The 20533-nt window shown below is 44.1% G+C and overlaps 1 protein-coding gene across 10 annotated transcripts in view; it reads left to right on the top strand.

The window, feature by feature from the left end:
• ARHGAP28 (Rho GTPase activating protein 28) overlaps nt 1–20533 on the top strand; it is a 209736-nt gene that overhangs the window by 160489 nt on the left and 28714 nt on the right. For all 10 annotated transcript variants that reach the window (XM_089305313.1, XM_002713588.5, XM_089305311.1 and 7 more), the window contains 6 exons: nt 2078–2220; nt 5875–6040; nt 6142–6233; nt 8751–8828; nt 15154–15316; nt 19998–20080. In XM_089305313.1, coding sequence (XP_089161439.1) covers nt 2078–2220; nt 5875–6040; nt 6142–6233; nt 8751–8828; nt 15154–15316; nt 19998–20080 — 725 coding nt within the window. The remainder of the gene's footprint in view (nt 1–2077; nt 2221–5874; nt 6041–6141; nt 6234–8750; nt 8829–15153; nt 15317–19997; nt 20081–20533) is intronic.

A 20533-nucleotide genomic window follows, 5' to 3' on the forward strand; every position in this document is an offset into this window, starting at 1 on the left:
TCATATAGAAACTACAGGCTGGGTAGTGTCTTTGAGTAGAGGCGTCTTTCTGGAGTGCCTGGGTCTGCTCTCCAGTCACCAGCAGGCCAGGAAGCACACCACGCCCCAGTTGTTGCTCAGGTGTATGCAACACCAGAGCAGCTTGTGGTAGACAACCACAAGGTTAGCTTTCACCTGTGCCTCTGTGGCTTGAGACGTGGGCTCCCTACATGGACTCAGTGTGGAAGTTCAAATCTTTGGTACAAAATAGGCTCCTTCAGGCCACATTTTTGCGATTCCTCAAAGTTTTCCCAAAAGTTTGTGCTTGTTTCTTGTGAACAACAGGATCGGTACTTTCAGTGTTAGCTTCAAAATATTAAAGAACTCGGCCGGCGCTGTGGCTCACTAGGCTAATCCTCTGCCTGTGGCGCCGGTACCCCTGGTTCTAGTCCCAGTTGGGGCGCTGGATTCTGTCCCGGCTGCTCCTCTTCCAGTCCAGCTCTCTGCTGTGGCCCGGGAAGGTAGTGGAGGATGGCCCAAGTGCTTGAGGCCTGCACCTGCATGGGAGACCAAGAGGAAGCACCTGGCTCCTGGCTTCGGATCGGCACAGTGCGCCAGCCGTAGCAGCCATTTGGGAGGTGAACCAACGGAAAGAAGACCTTTCTCTCTGTCTCTCTCTCTCTCTCTCTCTCACTGTCTAACTCTGCCTGTCCAAAAAAAAAAAAAAAAAAAAAAAAAATTGAAGAACTCAGGGTTCTGAAACTGATCTGGGTGATCATTGTGTGGCTCTGTGAATATATAAAAACTATTGACTGGTATACTTCAAATGGCCGAATTCTATGGCATGTACATTGTATCTCAGTAAAGCTGATACAAGAAAAAATATCAAAGACAAGAGATTTGCCAGAAGTAAGTCCACAGCATTCTGTTTTACTGCCATGGTGTAATTTCAGGTCATGCCACTCAAGATGGACATCTGCATGGAGGGAGGGCTCCTGTGGCCTGGAGCCTTGGCTTGTTTAACCTCTGCTCTCCAGTCTATCCATAGATCCTCAAGAACTTAGACTACTATTTTGTGGTTGCTCTTGCTCTGTTTTGAGTGCAAGCCCTCTGTGCAAGTGAAAAGTGTAACTCTTTTTGCTGTTTCCTAAATTTTAGCTGCATCCATTTGTTATGTTTTCAGTTAGTTTTACTAATCAGGATTTTTAAGTCTGGTGGCTTATAAATTTCTCCACCTAACTTTTAATGTAACATTTATTTGGCTATTAATTCTGTCTTTTGTTCCTTGGACTCTGACTGTTGTCCTGTATGTGGTCAGTGCCTGTAGAAGAGGGAAGAAGATAATGAGTTGCTTTGCTAGTCCGGAAAGTCTTCACTTTGCACAGGGACAGCCTTTCCAGGCAATGAACCGAGAAAACAAGCCAATGTCTCACTCACAAGTCAGAGTTGGGATTGCTCAAGTGATTCATGGGCTCATTTGGTTTTGCTTTAAGAATCTTTTGTCTTAATTTGCAAATTAGCTCAAGAAAAGTATTTATAGGAAGCATTAATTGTAGCTCATTTACCTATTCTTAGTGTTTCTTATATAAGGATAGCTAAAAATATCTAATTCCAGAAATTCAGATTAATTTGTCTGAACAGATCCAACAGTGAAGTCCAAATTGAGTTTGAACAAATCTTAAGAGGAACAAGAGACATTCTAGTGGGACCTTCTCTACCCCTTCTCCCTCTGTTTTAAACTTCTGGTTTCCCAATAACAATGACATTGAGTCTAGCTGGGCTCAATTTTAATGTTGTAAGAATATATAGAAATACCCTGTCTTGGACTTTGCTTAAATAGTTCTCCACAACTCTCATGAAATATAAAAATATAAAAGTTGAAAAGTCAGGTTAAGTAAAGTTTCTTTGAATAATGAAGATGTAAATTTGCTCCCACAGAAGTCTGATGACAACAAAATACTGCTTCCCTGAACCCCTCTGGGTGAATCTGCTTTTTGGATGTAAACATTGTAACATGTCTGTGGGTTAAGTTATCAATGTTTGGCACGTCATTCACCCTAGATGGCAGGGGCTGACCGCACTACGTACTGTTTTTTAGATGGTGGTTATCTGGGAAAGAACATTCCTCCAGAGACTGAAGAGCTGTCCTTTGAAATATCTTATTCAGAAATGGTTACAGAGGCTCCAAAAAGAAGTAAATTTAAGAAATTGGAGATTAAGAAAGAAGACTATGCTTTAACTGTAAGTAAAACCTTTCATGATTATTCTGATAACTTCCCATGACTTCTCCACAGGACAAAACTAGGATTTTTAAAAATATCTCTGTGTGTGCACCAGGGCTTTGGGGAGATCAGACATCAGTGTGGACGCCACCATTTCAGGTGTTATTTGGAACATGTATTGGACAGTGCACGGCCTGCCTGGCTATACCTGGCAGCCCTGAGGGTAGAAACTTGAATACTGTTTTACAGAGGAAGTAGGATTTCTATCTCACTGGTATAAACTGCAAGAAAGCGTATTGCGTCTGACTTCACTTGTAAGTCAATGCACATCCTAACTCTCTGTGCTTGTGCTCTGTGAGCCACGGCGCAGAAGGCAAAACAGAGACTATCACAGTCACAAACACAAGTGAGGCGCTAAAAACTCATCAAAACCAATTCAAGAACTGACATCAACTTAGAATAGGCAAACAGAGCCGCCATATACTTGTTATCCTGAGAGCCTCATTACACACACACACACACACACGTGTGTGTGTGTGTGTGTGTCTCCAGAAGATTATGTGCTGCGAGGCTACTACAGAACTGTTACACCATTGCTAGTTGATACATGCATCTGTGGAGAGTTCTTGCTGAGGAGTTCTGATCCTGTGCTGATCCCAGCTGGAGGCATGGCGAGCAGGGCTCGGGGGTTTCAGAGCTAAAGGAATAAATCAGCCAGGAACAGATTCGTTGTCTCAGGCGGACAAGACGTTCCAGAGGAAGGCTCCTGACGGACCCTCTGTGGGCCTGACATTGCATTAGTTCTATCTAGCTCTAGGGTGAACCCTAGCGACTACTCCCATTTTACAGATGCCGAAACTGAGACCCAAAGATGCTAAGTAGTGTGTTCAGAACCCCACTAGAATTTAAAACCTAAGTGTGTCAAAGTCCAGAATTCAGGAGGGGCATTGTGGCACAGAAGGTTAAATAAACACTGCTTGGGAATGCCCGCATCCCATATCAGAGTGATTGGGATTGAGTCCTGCCTTCACCTTTGATCCAGCTTCCTGCTCATGTACACCCTGGGAGGCAGGGGATGATGGCCCAAGTAAGTTCCTGGTTTCCTGCCTCCCACATGGGAAACCCAGGTGGAGTCCCTGGCTCCTAGCTTCACCAGGCCCAGTTCTGATTGTTCTGCATTAAAGAGCTGTGTGTGTTTGTGCCCCCTTATCTCCATTATTCTGCCTTTCAAACAAACAAACAAACAAAAAATCTTTCCTTTGTGCTAAGTAGTCTCCATGTTGGAGAGCAGAGCGGTATCCTAGGACAAAGTAAAGAAACCACAGGCCCTCTGGTTTCAGGGAAGCCCCTGTTATCTTTATGGCAGTCATCCGAGACAAGACCCTGGCGCCCAGGATTCCTCAGCAAGTCTCTACTGAAGCTTGCCTCAGCCAGGGTGCAGGTCAGCCTCCCAGGGAGAACCCAGCATGGAGTTTAGCGCACAGTAACTGCTTCATAAATGTCCAGGGTCCTCGCTTCTATTGTTATGTATTACTGTTATTTTGAACATTGGCCTCAGAAAGAAGGTAAAATAAATCTTTAATAGCACAAGATATGGCCCAAACCACAACCTACATTATGTTCTTTTACTTTTTTTTTTTTTAACAGGCAGAGTGGACAGTGAGAGAAAGATAGAGACAGAGAGAAAGGTCTTCCTTTGCCGTTGGTTCACCCTCCAATGGCCGCCGCAGCTGGCACGCTGCGGCCAGCACACCGCCCAGCACACCGCGCTGATCCGAAGCAAGGAGCCAGGTGCTTATCCTGGTCTCCCATAGGGTGCAGGGCCCAAGCACTTGGGCCATCCTCCACTGCACTCCCTGGCCACAGCAGAGAGCTGGCCTGGAAGAGGGGCAACTGGGAGAGAATCCGGCCCCCGACCGGGACTAGAACCCGGTGTGCCGGCGCCGCAAGGCGGAGGATTAGCCTAGTGAGCCACGGCGCCGGCCTGTTCTTTTACTTTTAAACCTGGGATTTCAAGACAAGTGTTGGTTGCTTGGATGGATGCATGCATGCATGGATGGCTTAAAAATCCCAGGGAAGCTCCAGTTTAGGGAACTTCTGTGCTGAATGTGTGCTTAAAACTTTGTAATTTAAGGAACTATGGGATTTTTTTTCTACTTCAGCCATATTTTTTCAATACCAAGTTTTTAGTAAGCAAAGTGTACCTGTGGGTATTGCATGAGAATGGTCTTTTGTTTTTAAAAGTCTTGCTGGGGAATGTGGGAAGCAGGGCCCAGCTGGCTCCCACAACATGGCGCTGAGAGGGAGTAAACAAGTTCTACACAGCGGCTTCGGCTGCTTCATCAATTTGACTAATGAGTTGCAGGAGCTGACCCAACCTCTGAACAGCGTGCTCAGCACCTGGGCAGTGGAGCACGGATTGGTGGGAGAGGACTATAAAGGCGAGATAGAAGTGGCGCGGGGGGATTCGCTTATGCGCCGCAAGGCGCTGCAGACATCTCACACCACACGCCGAGAGAATAACAAGAATGTGGACACACCAAGTGGAATGCGGTTAGAATGCGGTTAGCACAGAAGCAAACTTGAGCGCACAACGCAGAGTCATTCGCTTAAAGAACAGCGTCCAGTCCGGTGTCGTTCTCCCGCAAGCCCGCGGAGGAGCGACAGGGTGGACATTTAGCCTAGTGGTTAGGGTACCCACATTGCGTTCTTGGAGTGCGTGGGTTTGATACCCGACTCTGGTTCCTGTTTCCAGCTTGCTGCTAATGTGAACCTCGGGAGGCTGCAGTGATGGCTTAAGTAAATCGTGGTCCTGCCATCTATGTGGAAGATCTGGATTGAGTTGCAGGCTCCCAGCTTCTGGCTTTGGCCCAGGTTCAGCCTGGTCATTGTCAGTTTTGGTAGAGTAAATCTACACATGGAGCATTTTCTTTTCCTGTCTCTGCCTTTCAAAGAAAGAAGACGTCCTGGTGCATACATTCTTGACAATATTTCTGGATTGCTGAAGGATTTGCTGTTATTGTATTAGTGTAGTTTGTTTCTTAGCATGGGAATGAAGACTTATATCTTTGGAAAATATAGCAATTGCCTTCGAAATGTAATAGGATCATTTGTATTTTCTGTGTATTTTGCTTTTTTATGAATTTGGAATATCTAAGTTTATTTTACAAAGTAGAAAAGCTGCTGCTTCAACATACATATGTAATCAGCTTCAATGGGGAGATGTCTGTGGGTCTTTCAAAGTATGCATTAAAGAATACACGAAGCCTGGTTTAAAGACTGACTGTGTTAAACAAACAAAGATACAGGTAATACAATCTCAGATTGCACCTGAATGTGTTGTTTTACATGTGTGTATCACATGCAATCCAGATGCCCACCATGTGTGCATTCCTTGTGATGCTTGACATGTATGTTACTCTGACAACACTGGCAATTTTTACGGTTGTGATGTCAATACTACCATATACTTCAGACAACTGTTTTGTCTCAAGTTTAACACAGTAGAGATCTACAGTTGGTTTTTCTATGATGCAACTTGCTCCTTAGAGATTGTTTTGCAAATAACATGTTTTGTTGTATAGATTTAGCCTATCCAGCTAGCATTTGAATGAAGGTGTATAATCATTTTCCTTTGCCACAAAAAAAAAAAATATTTCACTCTGTGTTTTAGAAATTTATCGTTCAGAAGACCAGACTTGGCTTGACGGAGGCAGGAGACTTGTCTACTGAAGACATGAAGAAAATCCGCCATCTCTCTCTCATTGAGTTGACAGCCTTTTTTGATGCCTTTGGAATTCAACTGAAGAGAAATAAAACAGAGAAAGTAAAAGGGCGAGGTAACTAAGCAGACCCATTCCTTCTGGCCTTGACCCTGACACCCTGGACTAAGAGTTTTCTAATTCTCCTTTCTTTTTCCTTTGGCTGTTGTACAATGAAGACAACGGGATCTTTGGAGTTCCACTCACAGTCCTCCTGGACAATGACCGAAAGAAAGACCCTGGAGTGAAAGTTCCCCTGGTGTTACAAAAAGTGAGTAGAGTGAAACTAATAGAGCCTACTGCTTAAGAATCTGTGCTTTGTAAACCCATCAGTGAATGTTCTTCGGGATTGAAGGACACTAAAGCTCTAATGAGACTCAGGCAGTTCATGATTTTCAGCTTTATCCCGTGTATCCTCATATCGCCTGGTCAGTACTTGGACCACTGTCCTGGCTGTGTACTTTTGGAGCCTGTTGCATTGTTTGACCATAAAGCATCAAATGGCTGACCCAGATGCCGTGTCTCATGGCTTCCCTTAGGTATATTTTTCCAGTTTTTTTTAAATGTTATTTGTACATATTTATGTATTTGTGTGCATATGAGGGTTCTTTAAAAGTGTGTGAGAAAATAGAATGAAGAGATTTATTTTGACACAAAAAATTTTGGAATTCCATGCATGCACTTTTCATAATATTCATATAACATGAACTTGTTGAAGTCCCCTCATATTTGGTTATTTGGTCTGGGTAAAGATAATTAGCAATACATCTACAAATCATGCAAGTATTGCTGGAATATATCACAGGTTGGAGTTGTTCACATGGGCACATAAAATCATTTTATGGATTTTCCAGGGCTAACAAAGTCTAAAAATCAGCTTGTTCTGGTGGTTTTTCAGGTGTGACCAGGCAGATAGGATACATTTAGACAAAGATAAGAGTTTTGTTAGAAGAGAGTTTTGAAAGTTATATTGTCTGAAATGCCATATGCAAATATCTGTCATTGCCAAATAGCTGATTTACATTTAAGTAAATTTTTATAGCTAACAGTTTATACTGTTTTACCTAAGTATGCATTTATTCAACAGTGACCCCCAGTGGCACAGTTAGAATTCTAAGCCCTTAACACAAATCCTGTTGAATTTTTAAAATGAGCTTTTAAATTATTTATAAGAATGTTAATTGATAAAACATATGAGGGGTTTTTAAAACATTCATGTAAAATACATATTCTGAAGAAACCATGCATGAATTTCAAAATATTTTTGCACAAAAGTGATCTTTTCTATTTTTCCGTGATTTCTGAAGTCCCTTTTACTTTACTCACACTAACAATCCTACACCCCTCTCTGTCATCCTGTATTTTAACACCTGTGCCTCAAATTAAGGTGAGGGTGATTGGCTGATGACAGGAGCAAAAGGATGGCAGCCGGGTAGCCACAGGAAGCCAGCATTACCTCTGTACACAGGGGCTACCTGGAAGCTGCCTCCCTGGGGCGGGGCTGGCCAGTGCTACTCTGGTAACGTCGCATCTCACCAGCACAGAGCGGCCTAAGGAGGTCGGGGTTACCGTCTACCTTTCACAGATGAGCAAGCTGTGGCACAGCATGGTGAGGTCACTTGGCCACGAACACAGAGCCAACACGAGGTGGAGTGAGGAAAGGAACACAGCACCTATCCAAGTCCCAGGTCCATCGTGACTTAAATATTTTCTTTCCTTCTTTGAATTAAAACCAGAATTAGGCCCTTCGCCCTGTATACACAAGATAGGATTTGAAGAAAATTCATAAAGATCAAAGACAGAAGGTTCAGGATGTGAGTGCATAATTGTCATGGAGGTGGAATAACCGAGCACAAAAGTTAGCAAGTGGAAGCAAACAAGACATGTTGAGAAAACGGTAGCTCTGGAGCTAAGTCGCATCGACAGCTCCACAGATGTTGGCTGAGGCCGTGTTCCTCATGTAAGACGGGTACTCCTCCACTCTTGTGGGAGAGCCTTTTCTTACAGATATGTTTCTTCATCTTAAATACTATTTCTCTCCTCCATACAAGAACTACCTGAGTTCCAACATACATCAGTTTTTGGAGAGAAACTGCCAATGACACTGTATCTACCTCCCACTGTGAGTGAGAACTTAAGCAAGTAACTCATTCATCCTGTGCTTCAGTCTCCTTGGCAGTAGAATGGGGGTAGTAATAATATCCACCTTTTAGCACTGTCGTCAGGATTCAATGAGTTAATGCATGGAAAGTACTGAGAATAGGGTCTGATACACAAGAGACACCCAGTAGTTTGCAATGTTTGCTGTTATTGTTGTTATTAACACCCATCATCCCCACCATCACCACAATGAGGACTCAAGAAAGTGATCATCCTCTTACAATTTCTGACTTCTTGGCCAGTCTTCTAGGATTCCTGCAGTTTCTTACCCAGGGTGGCTGCTACTAGAATATTGTCTTACTGATCAGTCTGCACAGAGAGACACAGTGATCAGATATTAAAATGGTCATGTGGCAGCCCTTTACAGTAATTATGAGTTCAAGTGTGAGAGTTGAGGCCATTACTTACTTCCAGGGGTGATCCTGAGACAGTCAGATAGCCACTCTAAATCTCCATTTGCAAACAGAAGATCATGCTGACCTCATGGGGTGCTTGTGAGCATTTACCAAGGTGTGCAAGAACCAGGCACGAACACATGCTGGGTAATTTGTTGACTATCATCATCATTGTTTCAGATGTTTGTCTTTCCATGGAGGTACTTATTTTGTAATATGTCATTGCTCTCTAGTTTTTTGAGAAAGTTGAGGAATCGGGTCTGGAATCTGAAGGAATTTTTCGACTTTCAGGATGCACAGCCAAAGTCAAGGTACTGGATGTTTATTTTCTTCCTACTTAGATACCTGAGCTGGATAGGCCCAGTGCACACAAGTCTCAGATGTCTAGTTCCTTGTCATTGTTGTTTGATCCTATCACTTGACCCCATCCAGTCTTTCTCTGTAGCTAGGATTGAGTATGTGTTCCGTACTCAGTTGTGTGTTCCATAATCCAGAGTTGTACGTCCTTGTGAGTTAAAACAACAGCAGTAAAAAAACAACAATAAAACAATACATTATTTCACCATCAGAAACTGCTCCTTCCCTTTGGTTTGGAAAACTTCAGATGTCCCATAACTGTTTTGGGTATCTAAGCACTTCAGTATTTTATGTTATCGTCAGTCATGGAATTCACAAGACCAATGTTACATGAGACCCTATTTCCATTCCATCTTGCTTCAAGTTTACATTCTTCAGCTCTCTTTTTAATGAAAGTTTTGGTAAGAATTTGTAACAATGACCATAACCACTAGAATACTCACTCAGCAATTCTAAAACCCAGTTCCATTTATGGTAATGTCAATGTTCCCATATAAAAATCGCTGTGCAGTGTGAATCCTTTTCCTTTGCTCTATTAGTTCCAGAAAGTGGCAAAGTCTACAGTAAAACAAAGGAGAAGACCATTAGAGAATCAAAGTATTGCTCATCAACTTCCAGTGAACTGTGCCCACACGTGAACACACACAGTGGAGAGGTGATCCCTGCCCTTGGGTCTTGTGGACATTAGAACCTGTGTACTTTTAAATGCTAAATCCTGAGATGTCTTACGAAAAGGGGAGAGGGAAGTCTTATGGAGAGTTTGGCTGTGTTCAGAGCTATTAAAAGGAAATGTATAGAAGTGGAAATGCAGTTTTTCATTAATTCATTTTGGTGCATATTTTGGGAAGTTTGATTTGTATCAGAAGTCTCTAAGTTTTTATTTAGAAGTGTGATGAGACATTTTACCTAGGTGGAAACCGAGAACAAACAGGCTGTTTCTATTGGATTCTCCTGAAACAAGATGTTGAGGCGGATTAGGAGAAGAGGGTTAGAGGGATAGGTGGGGGGTGGCTCTTCTGACAAATACAAGGGCCATCATGCAGGGCTGGGCGGGGTGAGACTCAGCCCATGGTGCAGACGCCCTACCCTGGGCAGAATGGGCCAGGCCCTAGTGAGCTGTGGGCGGGGGCTTTCTGCAGATAACGTGGCAGGGGCAGGTCCAGGAGGGGTGACAGCTCCTGAGCTTTTTGCTGATGAGTGGCAAACCGTCTTCTGAAGGGAGACACAAGAAGGGCTCCAGACTTTACAGGTGACGTCAGGCAGGGATGGGATACGTGGGAGAGTTCTGACTTCCTGAGAGTATAGTTGGCTCAAGATGGGATCAAGCTCATTTGGGAGGTAAGACAATTCTTTTTAATGACTCCTTAGGGTTTATCCTGTCTCAGTTGAATCTGCTTTTTGTCTGACATGTTTGGCTCTTACATATACTTGTGAACAAATGCGTCCTAAATCTGAAGATAAGCACTACCACTTGCTCACTTGCTCCCATTAACTCTTTAATTATATCTGTAGTGTCAGAGAACCAAAAATGGAGCCAAGGAATTGAATTTCCTAAACAGAATCAACTAAGTCCCTCTAGACCTCCCTTCATAATTGGGAGGCTGCATGTACACATATTACTCATCTGTGTGAATGTAAAGCATAATGGATATAATTTAAATTATATTTTTTCTGAATACTCAGATAAGAAAATGTGGTAGGACATTTCTTATATGCACAAAGTTTAACATCTTAGCAGAAGTTACATTTCTTTAGCAAATGTTTGACTGGGAAAAAAAAAGGCTTCATCAAAGGCTAATCATTCCTTCCAAGTGTTCTTGTAGGCACACACATTCCTGAACCACATTTAGGTCAGAGCCCCGCTCCCCCTAGAATGGGTTTTATGTAGTGTCAGCCTATTTATTCCATTCCCTGTTATTCCACAGAATGGAATCCAGATGTTTGCATGTTTGGGGATCCAGGAAAGCCAATGTGACAGCAATCTGAGCCAGTGAACAGAAAGAGGGAAAGGTTGCAGTTAGAAAGGCATTGTAACATGATGTTTTAAAGTCTCTTTATTTCTCTCCTTTATTCAAACTCTGAACTCCCTTTTTGTTCATAATTTGATCCACTGGACTGCTTTGTCTAGGAATGTGCTTGGGGAAAGACATAAAAAAAAAAAACCACAAAACTCCATTGCTGAGATCATCATAGTGTGCCAAGTAGATGACCCCAACCACATCTGCACAAATGGACTATTGCTAGAACAATCCAGTCTGGCTTTGTGCTTTAAATGCTTGGTAAGACTGACAGGGAGACAGCTGTGACGGGAAGCTGCTCGATTGTAACCAAATAGGGACACAAACTGCGAAGCCAGTTCCTAGAAGCCCCAGATCATTTGGAACCAATTTAATGCTTTGGTGTTTCCAGTGGTTTTCTTTAAAAAAAAAATACATATATACATAAAATAACAGAAATGTGAGCCAAACACTGGGGAATATATTTCATGGAAGAAGGCAGACTGTTTGACATAGGAGAGGCTTTCTTTCTTGACTCTTGAGTTGGCTCTAAATGTTTTCTAATGACATTACCTGGTGTGTTGGTTTCCCTTCCTGGACAGTGGGTTAAAGCCAAGGCTGATCATTTGTATTTGTAGACAAGTACCTTAGAAATGGAAGCTGGGTGCGTTTTAGTTCAAAAGCGATTTTGGGATGTGACTCTTGCCTAGTGTTTTGACTAACAGTGAACAGAAATCATGACCCCTTTAACCTCTGTGTGCCCCCTGCCTTCTGCAAGGTAACTTCACACCTGGCAGGTGTGGTTTCACATTTTAGGAGTACAGCCAAAACATCACCTCTCCTGATCCTCTCCACCATCTGCTGCTGTTGGAACCAACCAGAAGTGACATTCCGTGTCTGTTGTTTCATGACAGCCATACAACCAAGATGACATGGTGTTTTACCCGAATACTTGCATTCGAATCTCATACACAGGCACTTCCCGTAGAGATGACACTAAAGCTTAGACTAGACCTGGGGTGGGGGTGGAGTGGGAATTGAGGATAGAGCAGCTGGCATTATTTAGTGTCTTCTGTGTGACACTCTGTGAACTTGAATATTGTCTGATTTAATCTCAAAGTCATTTTTATAAGAATTTATTTATTTGAGAGGCAGGGGTATCAATATCCAAAGAGAAAAATGGAGAAAGAGAGAGAGCACTTCTGTCTGCTAGTTCACCCCCACATGCCCGTAACAGCTGAGGCTGGAGCTGGAAACTCAATCTGGGGGTCTCACATGGCTGGCAAGGGACCCGGTTACTGGAACTCGCATCTCTGCCTCCCAGGGTCTGCATAAGCAGGAGGGTGGAGTCAGGACCAGGAGATAAACATCAAACCCAGGCACTGCAGTGTGGGACACAGGCATCGAACCTGGCATCTTAACCAGTAGGCCAAACACAGCCCCAAGAAGGTGGTTTCAATATCCGTGTTATGCCATGCGAAGCTGGAGTCACAAGCTATGCAACTGGTCAGTTGTGGAGTTGGGATAAAAACCTGAAGGATGTAGTTAAGGCACCTGCCCTTGGTGCCACACTGCCCTGTAGCATACCAGGACCCCTCACAGGTCAGAAGGGTGCTCATATCCCTGCTTCAGATAGATTCCAATGGCAGTGGTGTCCATTTATGTTCCCGTTAGCTCTTCCTGCCCTCTTGAAAATGATTTCCCCTCTGCTTATGGCAGTGGTGCCCAGTGGGGCACTTCCTGTTAACGACACCTTCATATGCCCATTAGAGTTGGAGTTATCTTGGACAATACACTTATAGGGAGCCTCATATTGAACTCATAGCTTTTCCTTCAGCATTTGCCTTCCTAAGCATTTCTCACCTGCTCCTTCTTCTTTCTATCCTAAGCCTGCAAGTCTGGGTCATTCCTTGACTATCCAACCCCAGAAGTGGTGCCAGAATCCCATAACTAGGTGCCTTGCTTCTTGCCTGCTCCCAACTGATGTCAAGCCCCACACTTCCCCAAAGCAGTTTTCCATGTGGTTTTCAGAAAACATTAATCTAGGGCCGGTGCTGTGGCGTAGCGGGTAAAGCCGCTGCCTGCAGTGCCAGCATCCCATATGGGTGCTGATTTGAGTCCCAGTTGCTCTATTTCTGATTGAACTCTCTGCTATGGCCTGGGAAAGCAGTAGAAGATGGCCCAAGTCCTTGGGTCCCTGCGCCCACGTCGGAGACCTGGAGGAAACTCCTGGCTCCTGGCTTCGGATCTGCGCAGCTCCTGCCATTGCGGCCAACTGGGAGAGTGAATCAGCAGATAGAAGACCTCTCTCTCTGCCTTTCCCTCTCTGTCTTTGTAACTCTGACTTTCAAAATAAATAAATCGTAAAAAAAGAAAAAGAAAAGAAAAGAAAATATTAATCTGACGTCCTCATTCCCTTGCTCAGAGCTGTCCCAAATTGCCGCATTGCCTACAGAACGCAGGCCAGTCCCTTTAGGACGGGCTCTTGCCTGCTCTGCAGTCTCATTCCTTGTTCGCAGTGGCTCAGCAGCACTGAACTGACTGGTTCCCCAGACACCCAGGACCTGCACGCACTGCTGTAACTGTGTGAGCAGTTTCTTTTCTCCGGGCCCCTCCTCTGTGCCCTCTTAGCCTGGCAAACTCCTCAGCAGCCATAAGACTTGGCCCTGGCACAGCTTGATGCCCCTTTCCCTGACTGCACAGCACCAGAAGATGGTCTTCCTTACCGTGTGATCTTTCTTTACACTCCCACTTAGCATTAGCAGTGCATGAGCTAGCCTCCTCCACTAGACTCCACGATGCCTAACGTCTGGTGCTCTGTCTTATTCCAGGAAACACTGTGTAGCCTTGCTTACGGCTATGGCAAGCATGTTTATCCGCAGGGGATGCCTTGACTAGCTGTTGTATCCCTGCTAGGTCGAGAGCTTCTCCGGAGCAGGAACAACCTCTGTAGAGTCTAGATCAAAATCTTGTGTATCTCTAAGGAAATTGTCCCGCCAGGGATCTCTGTTTTGCATGCTCTGGGAACTGACTGCATTTATGTCTGGCTGGTTAATAGCTGATCCTTGGTAGAGAGTGTCAGATGTGCGAACTGACTTCAGCTTTGCATGTTCAAGACTAGAGAAGTTGGGCTTCTCAGGAGCATAAAGCAGAGGCACATTTCCGAGTGCCCCGATGGAGCAGTTGGTGTCAGGAACTGCCTATCACTACCTGGTGTTACAGACTGAGTAGCCCAAATTACTCAGGACCCACATCATTTCCGATTTTATTTGTTTGGGTTTGGATTATTTGTGTATATGAGATACCTTGAGGGTGGGACCCAAATCTGTTATCTTTCTGATGTACCTTATAACCTGAAGGTGATTTCATAAACATTAGTGCACCTGTGTGTTGACTGCCACCCATCATCTAAAGTCAGATGCGAAACTTTCCACTTGTCGTGTCATGTTGGCAGTCAAAACGTTTTGCATTTTGGAGCCTTTTGGATTTTGGACGTTCAGATTAGGGTTGCTCAGCTGGCATGAGTAAACCTTGAAATCCACGGGGGCAGGGAAAGTGAGTTTGACTTGGAAAAAGAAACATGGAGAATGGGGTGGTGCTGATAGTCAGATGAATTAACAATGTAGATTTCATAAGCCGAGTAGAACTGTAAGGAGGCTTGGTGATTGTTTAAAAAGTATCTGCAGAGTGATCCAACCTCAGGAATGGTTGGACAAGCGTGCAGACATTTGGAAGCCACGTGTGTGTCTTGGCATCCAACTGTGCTGTATCCGTGCCATGAATATGTCATCGGTCTGCACGTTGCAGGGAGGGTGGAGTTACTTTATTGGGCTGTTTTTCATTCTGTATGTGAACTAGCTAAGAGATACACATTCTTAATCTATTTTATAAATAGAAGAGAGGATGGCAGAAGGGATTATGGGGAAAAGGGGAGAGGGAGGCTTTGTCAAAACCTAACAGTGCCTTCATCATGCAGCAATAGTGGTATTCCACCAAAACCACAGAAAGGAAGCTCAGATCTAAAAGACAGCCTTTCTATTTGTGTCAAATTAGCAAATTATTTTCAGATTAACATTTAAAAAGAGATTTTAGAAAACCACTTTTGTGTTCATTCATAGCAATTTCAGTTGCCTTAATCACATTAAAAAAGTTACACTTAGTAAATACTGCCTTATTAATCCGTCCACAGCAATAGTTTGTGCAGCAATAGTTGTCAGAGGGGAGAAAAGAATGCCAGGTGGCAAACACTCATTGCGTGTTGGCTGTTTTCCTTCACTTGCAGCAATACCGCGAAGAATTGGATGCCAAGTTTAATGCAGATAAATTTAAATGGGACAAAATGTGCCATCGAGAAGCTGCTGTGATGTTGAAAGCATTTTTCAGAGAACTGCCCACCTCTCTCTTCCCTGTGGAATATATACCTGCCTTCATCGCTCTCATGGAAAGTAGGTGGTTGACGTTAAATGTGAAAGAACTAAGATGCCCATCAATAAAGCAACAGAGGAGAGATGCATAATCAAATGTGATTAGATCTGCTACTTCCAGTAAATGCTTGGCTGAAATATTGAGTTTGCTGATGAACAGTCACCTGTTCACATCCTTACTATGTATTTAAGCCTGGTAGATGTGAGTTAGAAGGTTGTATAACATCACAGTACAGAGGGGTCCAGAAGCCGACCAGGCTCTCGAGATTCAAATACCTGTGCAGCCAGCCGTCTGTTAGTCACACTGTCACACTTTCTGAGATTGAGCTGCTGCACCTGTAAATCACAGGTAATAGTTACTTGTCAGGGTTGTTGTGGGTGTTGAATGAAGTCATCTAGATCTATGCCTGGTGTGTAACAGTCAGTCAAAACTAGGAGATCCTTCTCCTTAACTGGGAAGTCCCCAGCCACATGATACAACCCACAATAAATATTGCATAGAAGATATTTTGTGCCTGAAACTTACAATATCACGTAGTGCTGTTTCTGAAATGACAGTCACATAGACCGGACCTAAAGCGAGGTATTCAGGTGAAAGCATAGAAACTGGAAAGTGTGTGGTATTTGACAGGTGGGGAAAAGCTTGGTGTGGTTTGAGCATCAAGGTTGACTGTTGTCAAGGATGTGACGACAGGACTAGATAGTCAGGGCGTTGACCGCTAGCCTGGGGAGTTCAAGGGTCACAAGCCCAAATATGTGCAGACATGTTAAATAACCGGTGGGACTATGTGGACAGGGAAGAGCTGTGGCCACACTGAGAGGGCGTGCCCTAAAGAGGGCACAAAGTACCATATATGTATAAAGAGGTCAGCCCCTGCTCAGCTCTCAGTATTGATCGCCCTGCAGAACCAAGAGCCAGGCGCAGGCTTGAGTACAGGGAAGTCTTAATTCAAAACCGTCGGCCACAAATTCAGATTTTAAAATGCCATGGGAGACTGACAAGTACGTCTGCACCTGCCAGTTGACAGTGTGGTTTGGCCAGACCTCTACAGTCATTACAGCCAAAATGAAAGACAGCAATAAACCCTGAGTGCTCTGACAACATGTGCCCTAAATGTAAGTTCCTAGTCTTTAAAAAGTTTTAGCTAAACCAGATTCATAAAATACTCTTTTTTGTCTCAAAGAATAGACTTTGGTAGGCAAGCCAGTCTTTTTCTCATCTTTAAATCACGTGTTGCCTGCCACCAGAATCTCTTTGTGGTGTAAGCTCTGACGTTTTTGCTTCATGAAAGGAACTTGCTGAGAGACGGAGGAGAGACAGTTCCTATCATTCTTTGCTCATGTTATGCATTTTTGGCAGTTCTAGAATTCCCAGCTGGTGCATTTAAACATATTTTCTGTGTGTATCCTGAGATTCTATATATTTTTATTCATTATAAGCATATTTTCCTTTACATCATTGAGTGTAGTTGGGATGGCTACATCAAAATCCCTGTCTGCTATTCTACTGGATAGGTCATGTCAGGTTTGGTTTCTGTCTTTACTGGCAGAATGGAGCTTTGTGTATCAACTAAGTTTAATGTCTATTGTTAATGTTGTGTTGGAGGACTCTCCAGTCTATAATATTTCTCCCAAGAGTGTTATCTGATTTCTTTGATTGATGTTGCTGTTTTAAGCAGGAGTTCTGCTTGTCTGGACTCAAACTGTCAGTGGTTATTAAATCCTTCCTTTTGCTAACTCACACGTGTATGGTTCATAGATTTGGGTGGAGTTTATTCCAGAATTAGGACTTTCCTTCTCTGGATCTCTTGGGGTTTCTTTTTTTTTTTTCCAAGATTCCTGCATAATTTCCTGGTGGCTGTGGTTGCTTGAACCCTGTCTTCTGGTTGTTCAATCCGGAAAGTCTGGGGTTTTCTTTTTGAAGGTTGACCACCCTGTGCTGCCCTGACGGTGGCTGACCTCAGACTGAAAGCCCGAAGAGCCCTAGCTCCAGGTGCCCAATCTGCTCCTGCCCCTGCCGACCTTTACTGCCTCTCCTCCTCCCCGGGCAGCTGGACTGTGTGCTTTGTCCAGAGGTTATTGTTACCTTCAAGACCGTCGATCCAGTAGGCACTGACTCAGCCACAGCAGAAGCAGAATCACCTTCCTCCAGTTTTAAGTAAAGCAGAGCAAAATGAAAGCAAAGGATTTTCTGTGGCGTTAGTTCTCTTGAAAAATGGGCTGCAGAATGATGCGTTCCCCTTGCTCTATAGTTTGTGTGCTGAACAGTTCATCAAGACAAACCAGTGCCACCAAGATTCTTTTGTTTTCTTACTTTTGTGAATTACGCAAGGAGAATTCAAACCTCCAGTGCCAGACCTGTTAAGAAACTTGTATTTAAGAAGAGCGTACGACAAATGAACTTTCCATACCATCAGTGCCCCCTGTCTGACTGCAGCCAGCGCACTTCGGGGAAGACAGAGAACCTGAAAACTATCCCAAAAGTGTTCACCAAGGAGTCCACATTTCTTTGTATGACTTTGAAAGTGAAAAATACTGTATTGCAGATGATTGATTTGATACCAGCCAACCCTGCAGGAAGCCCAGAGTTCTGGCCTCCGACCAGCAGGAAATAATGGCCTTTTTGCCACCTAAAGGGAGCTCTAGTTGTAACAAGATTTTCTGAAGGGGAGAATTTTGAACATGTGCATGGATGGGTTTCAGCTGCCACCTCTTGTTGTCTGAGACAGAGGGCAGAGAACACAGAATCTTCTCCACTAGTCTAATTACTTTCTCCTTTCAAGCTTGGCCCAAAGATTGTCCATCACATTGCAGGATGATGGTTCATCAGTCAAGCCTTAGACTTACATGAAAAGCACTATGGGAGAATAATGACCTCAGGTACAAAGAAATTCTTGACTAGGTTGAATCAAATGAATTAATTATAAAACTATTAACCATGAAACAAAATGTAGGGCCAAATTTCCTGAGAAAAACGAAAATGATGGTTTTCCAAATTAGAATTGTATGGGTTTTTTTTTTTTTTTCATTTTATTTGAATGGTGGGAGGTGAGAGAGAGAGAGAGAGAGAGAGAGGAAGGAAGGAAGGAAGGAAGGAAGGAAGGAAGGAAGGAAGGAAAGAAGGAGGGAAGGAAGGAAGGAGGAAAGAGAGGGCTCCCATCCACTGGTGCATCCCCCAGATGCCCACGACAGCTCCTGACCAGAGCCCAGACCCTAGAATTCAATCCAGGTCACCCATATAGGTGGCAGAGACTCAAGTACTTGACCCATCATCTGTTGTCTCCCAGGATGTACATTAGCAGGAAGCTGGAAGGAATTGAACCAGACACTCCATTATAGGCGGCAGCTTAACCACTCTATCCAATATTCGCCTCCAAATTAGACTTGCAATTAGGTAATCATGATTTCTTTCAAAATGATAGAAATAGAGAGGCCCCAGCCTACATCTGCATCTTTTTCCTTCCCTGCCCTCTGAGGATTGCATTAGAAGACTAGCGACAACCCTCACCTTGCAGTTTATGCCTTACATTATATCTCACCTGCCCCTATATACTTTGTACGAGACACGCTTTTGATTATTTCTGTTAAGCAACCACGTTCACACAGTGTGCATCAACCATTTCCAATAACATCCTGGGCCTGGGTCATTTTTTGTTTGACAGAAATATCGAAAACCCACGTGTGGATCGTGCTGAGACATTCCGCTCTGATCCCATAAACCCGCCTCTCTCGCTGTTCCTTTATTGCTTGGTTGTGTACACTTGTCATCCACTCCTTAACTCTGGCACCCACAACCTCCGGTCACCGAGTAGCTTTTCACAAGAGCATTTCCAATACTGTGCAGGCCGTGAACCACCTCGGAATGTGAAGAGCTTCCCCTCCCCAGGGATTCCACAATTTAACGCTTTCCTCCAGGAACGGCCTACCAACAGGCCACTTTGAGGAGAATACAGAGAGACAAAGAAAAACCTGGATAGTCTGGTGTACTCTAATTTTTCAGCGGGGCTGGCTGCAGATCATGCATTTGAGTTTGGAATTCCTGAGTGCAGCTGCCAGCCCTCTGGTGCCCTCTTGTGTCAATAAGGAGTAAAATACCACCTTCCCAAAAGTCCATTTTTGACCTACAGTTAAGTGTCATGGATCATAAAGATAAGATAAAATTTCTATAAGGGCAACTCTGTAGAGGGGCTAATTTCAGGATGACAGCCCTGGAAGGTCAGTTGCAAGGACGAGGCCCATTTTAACTGATGGTAACCTAGACACAAGGAGGGCATTAACTAACCTGCCCAGTGCACAGAATTATTCCATGGTCGATGCAGGATTTGAATCTGGCTCTGGAATCTGAGCTCCTGATATTGAACTTTGCTCCCTCATTATGTGAAAGCAAATTTCATTTTCTCTTGAACTGAGCTTCAAACCCTCTGCTTATAGACGGAAAGGAAGGCAGTGCCTGTGAAAGTCCTCGGAAGGGAGACATGTTCTGCAGGTACAGGATTATGTTGTTTTGTGGCCTGCATTGAGATGGGAACGGGTTATTGATAGACCGAGGCTGCTGTCAAAGTGGACAGGTAGAAGTTGCTGGGCACAAGCCTTGGCTCTGCAAGCTGTCAGGGGCCCTCCTGTGCCACAGATGTCAGTCAGAACTGCTGGAGGAATATGCCAGTGTGGTCTAAGTGTGTGTTTATTTCTGTTTTCTTGTTAGGAGGGCTTCACATCAAAGTGCAGCTTCAAGCCTTGCACCTCATGGTCATGGCACTGCCTGACGCTAACAGGGATACAGCCCAGGTACGTCCTGTCCGACCTCATGGCCTGTCACCGGGCTCTTGACGCTCCGAGGAGATGACTCATCTAGAAAAAAATAAGCACAGGGGTGACAGCTCGCCGTGCCATCTGAGCATGCTGCCAACCCGCTGCCTTCCCAGGCTTCCGCTGACAGTTCTCCTGAGCATGACAGAAAGCAGCAATCCTTGCTTCTTCCTGAACAATCGCCTCGCGCTCATTCAGTTCATCTGGGACCTGTTGAGAGTCTGCCACACGCCAGGCCTGGAGCTGGGTGTTAGGAGTAGAAGGGACAGGGGGCTTCAATAGAACAGTGCCAGAAGGAAATGAGACCATTATGTAACTTAAGAAAATATATATGGGGGGGGGTCTTCAAAAAGTGCATGAAAAATGCATGTTATAAAAAGCAGTGCATGGATTGCAAATTTTTTTGCACCATAATTTTTCATGTAATTTCAT

This window comes from Oryctolagus cuniculus, chromosome 10 (assembly GCF_051225735.1).
Source record: "Oryctolagus cuniculus isolate XC-2025 breed Fujian yellow rabbit chromosome 10, ASM5122573v1, whole genome shotgun sequence".
In the NCBI taxonomy this organism is placed as follows: domain Eukaryota; kingdom Metazoa; phylum Chordata; class Mammalia; order Lagomorpha; family Leporidae; genus Oryctolagus; species Oryctolagus cuniculus.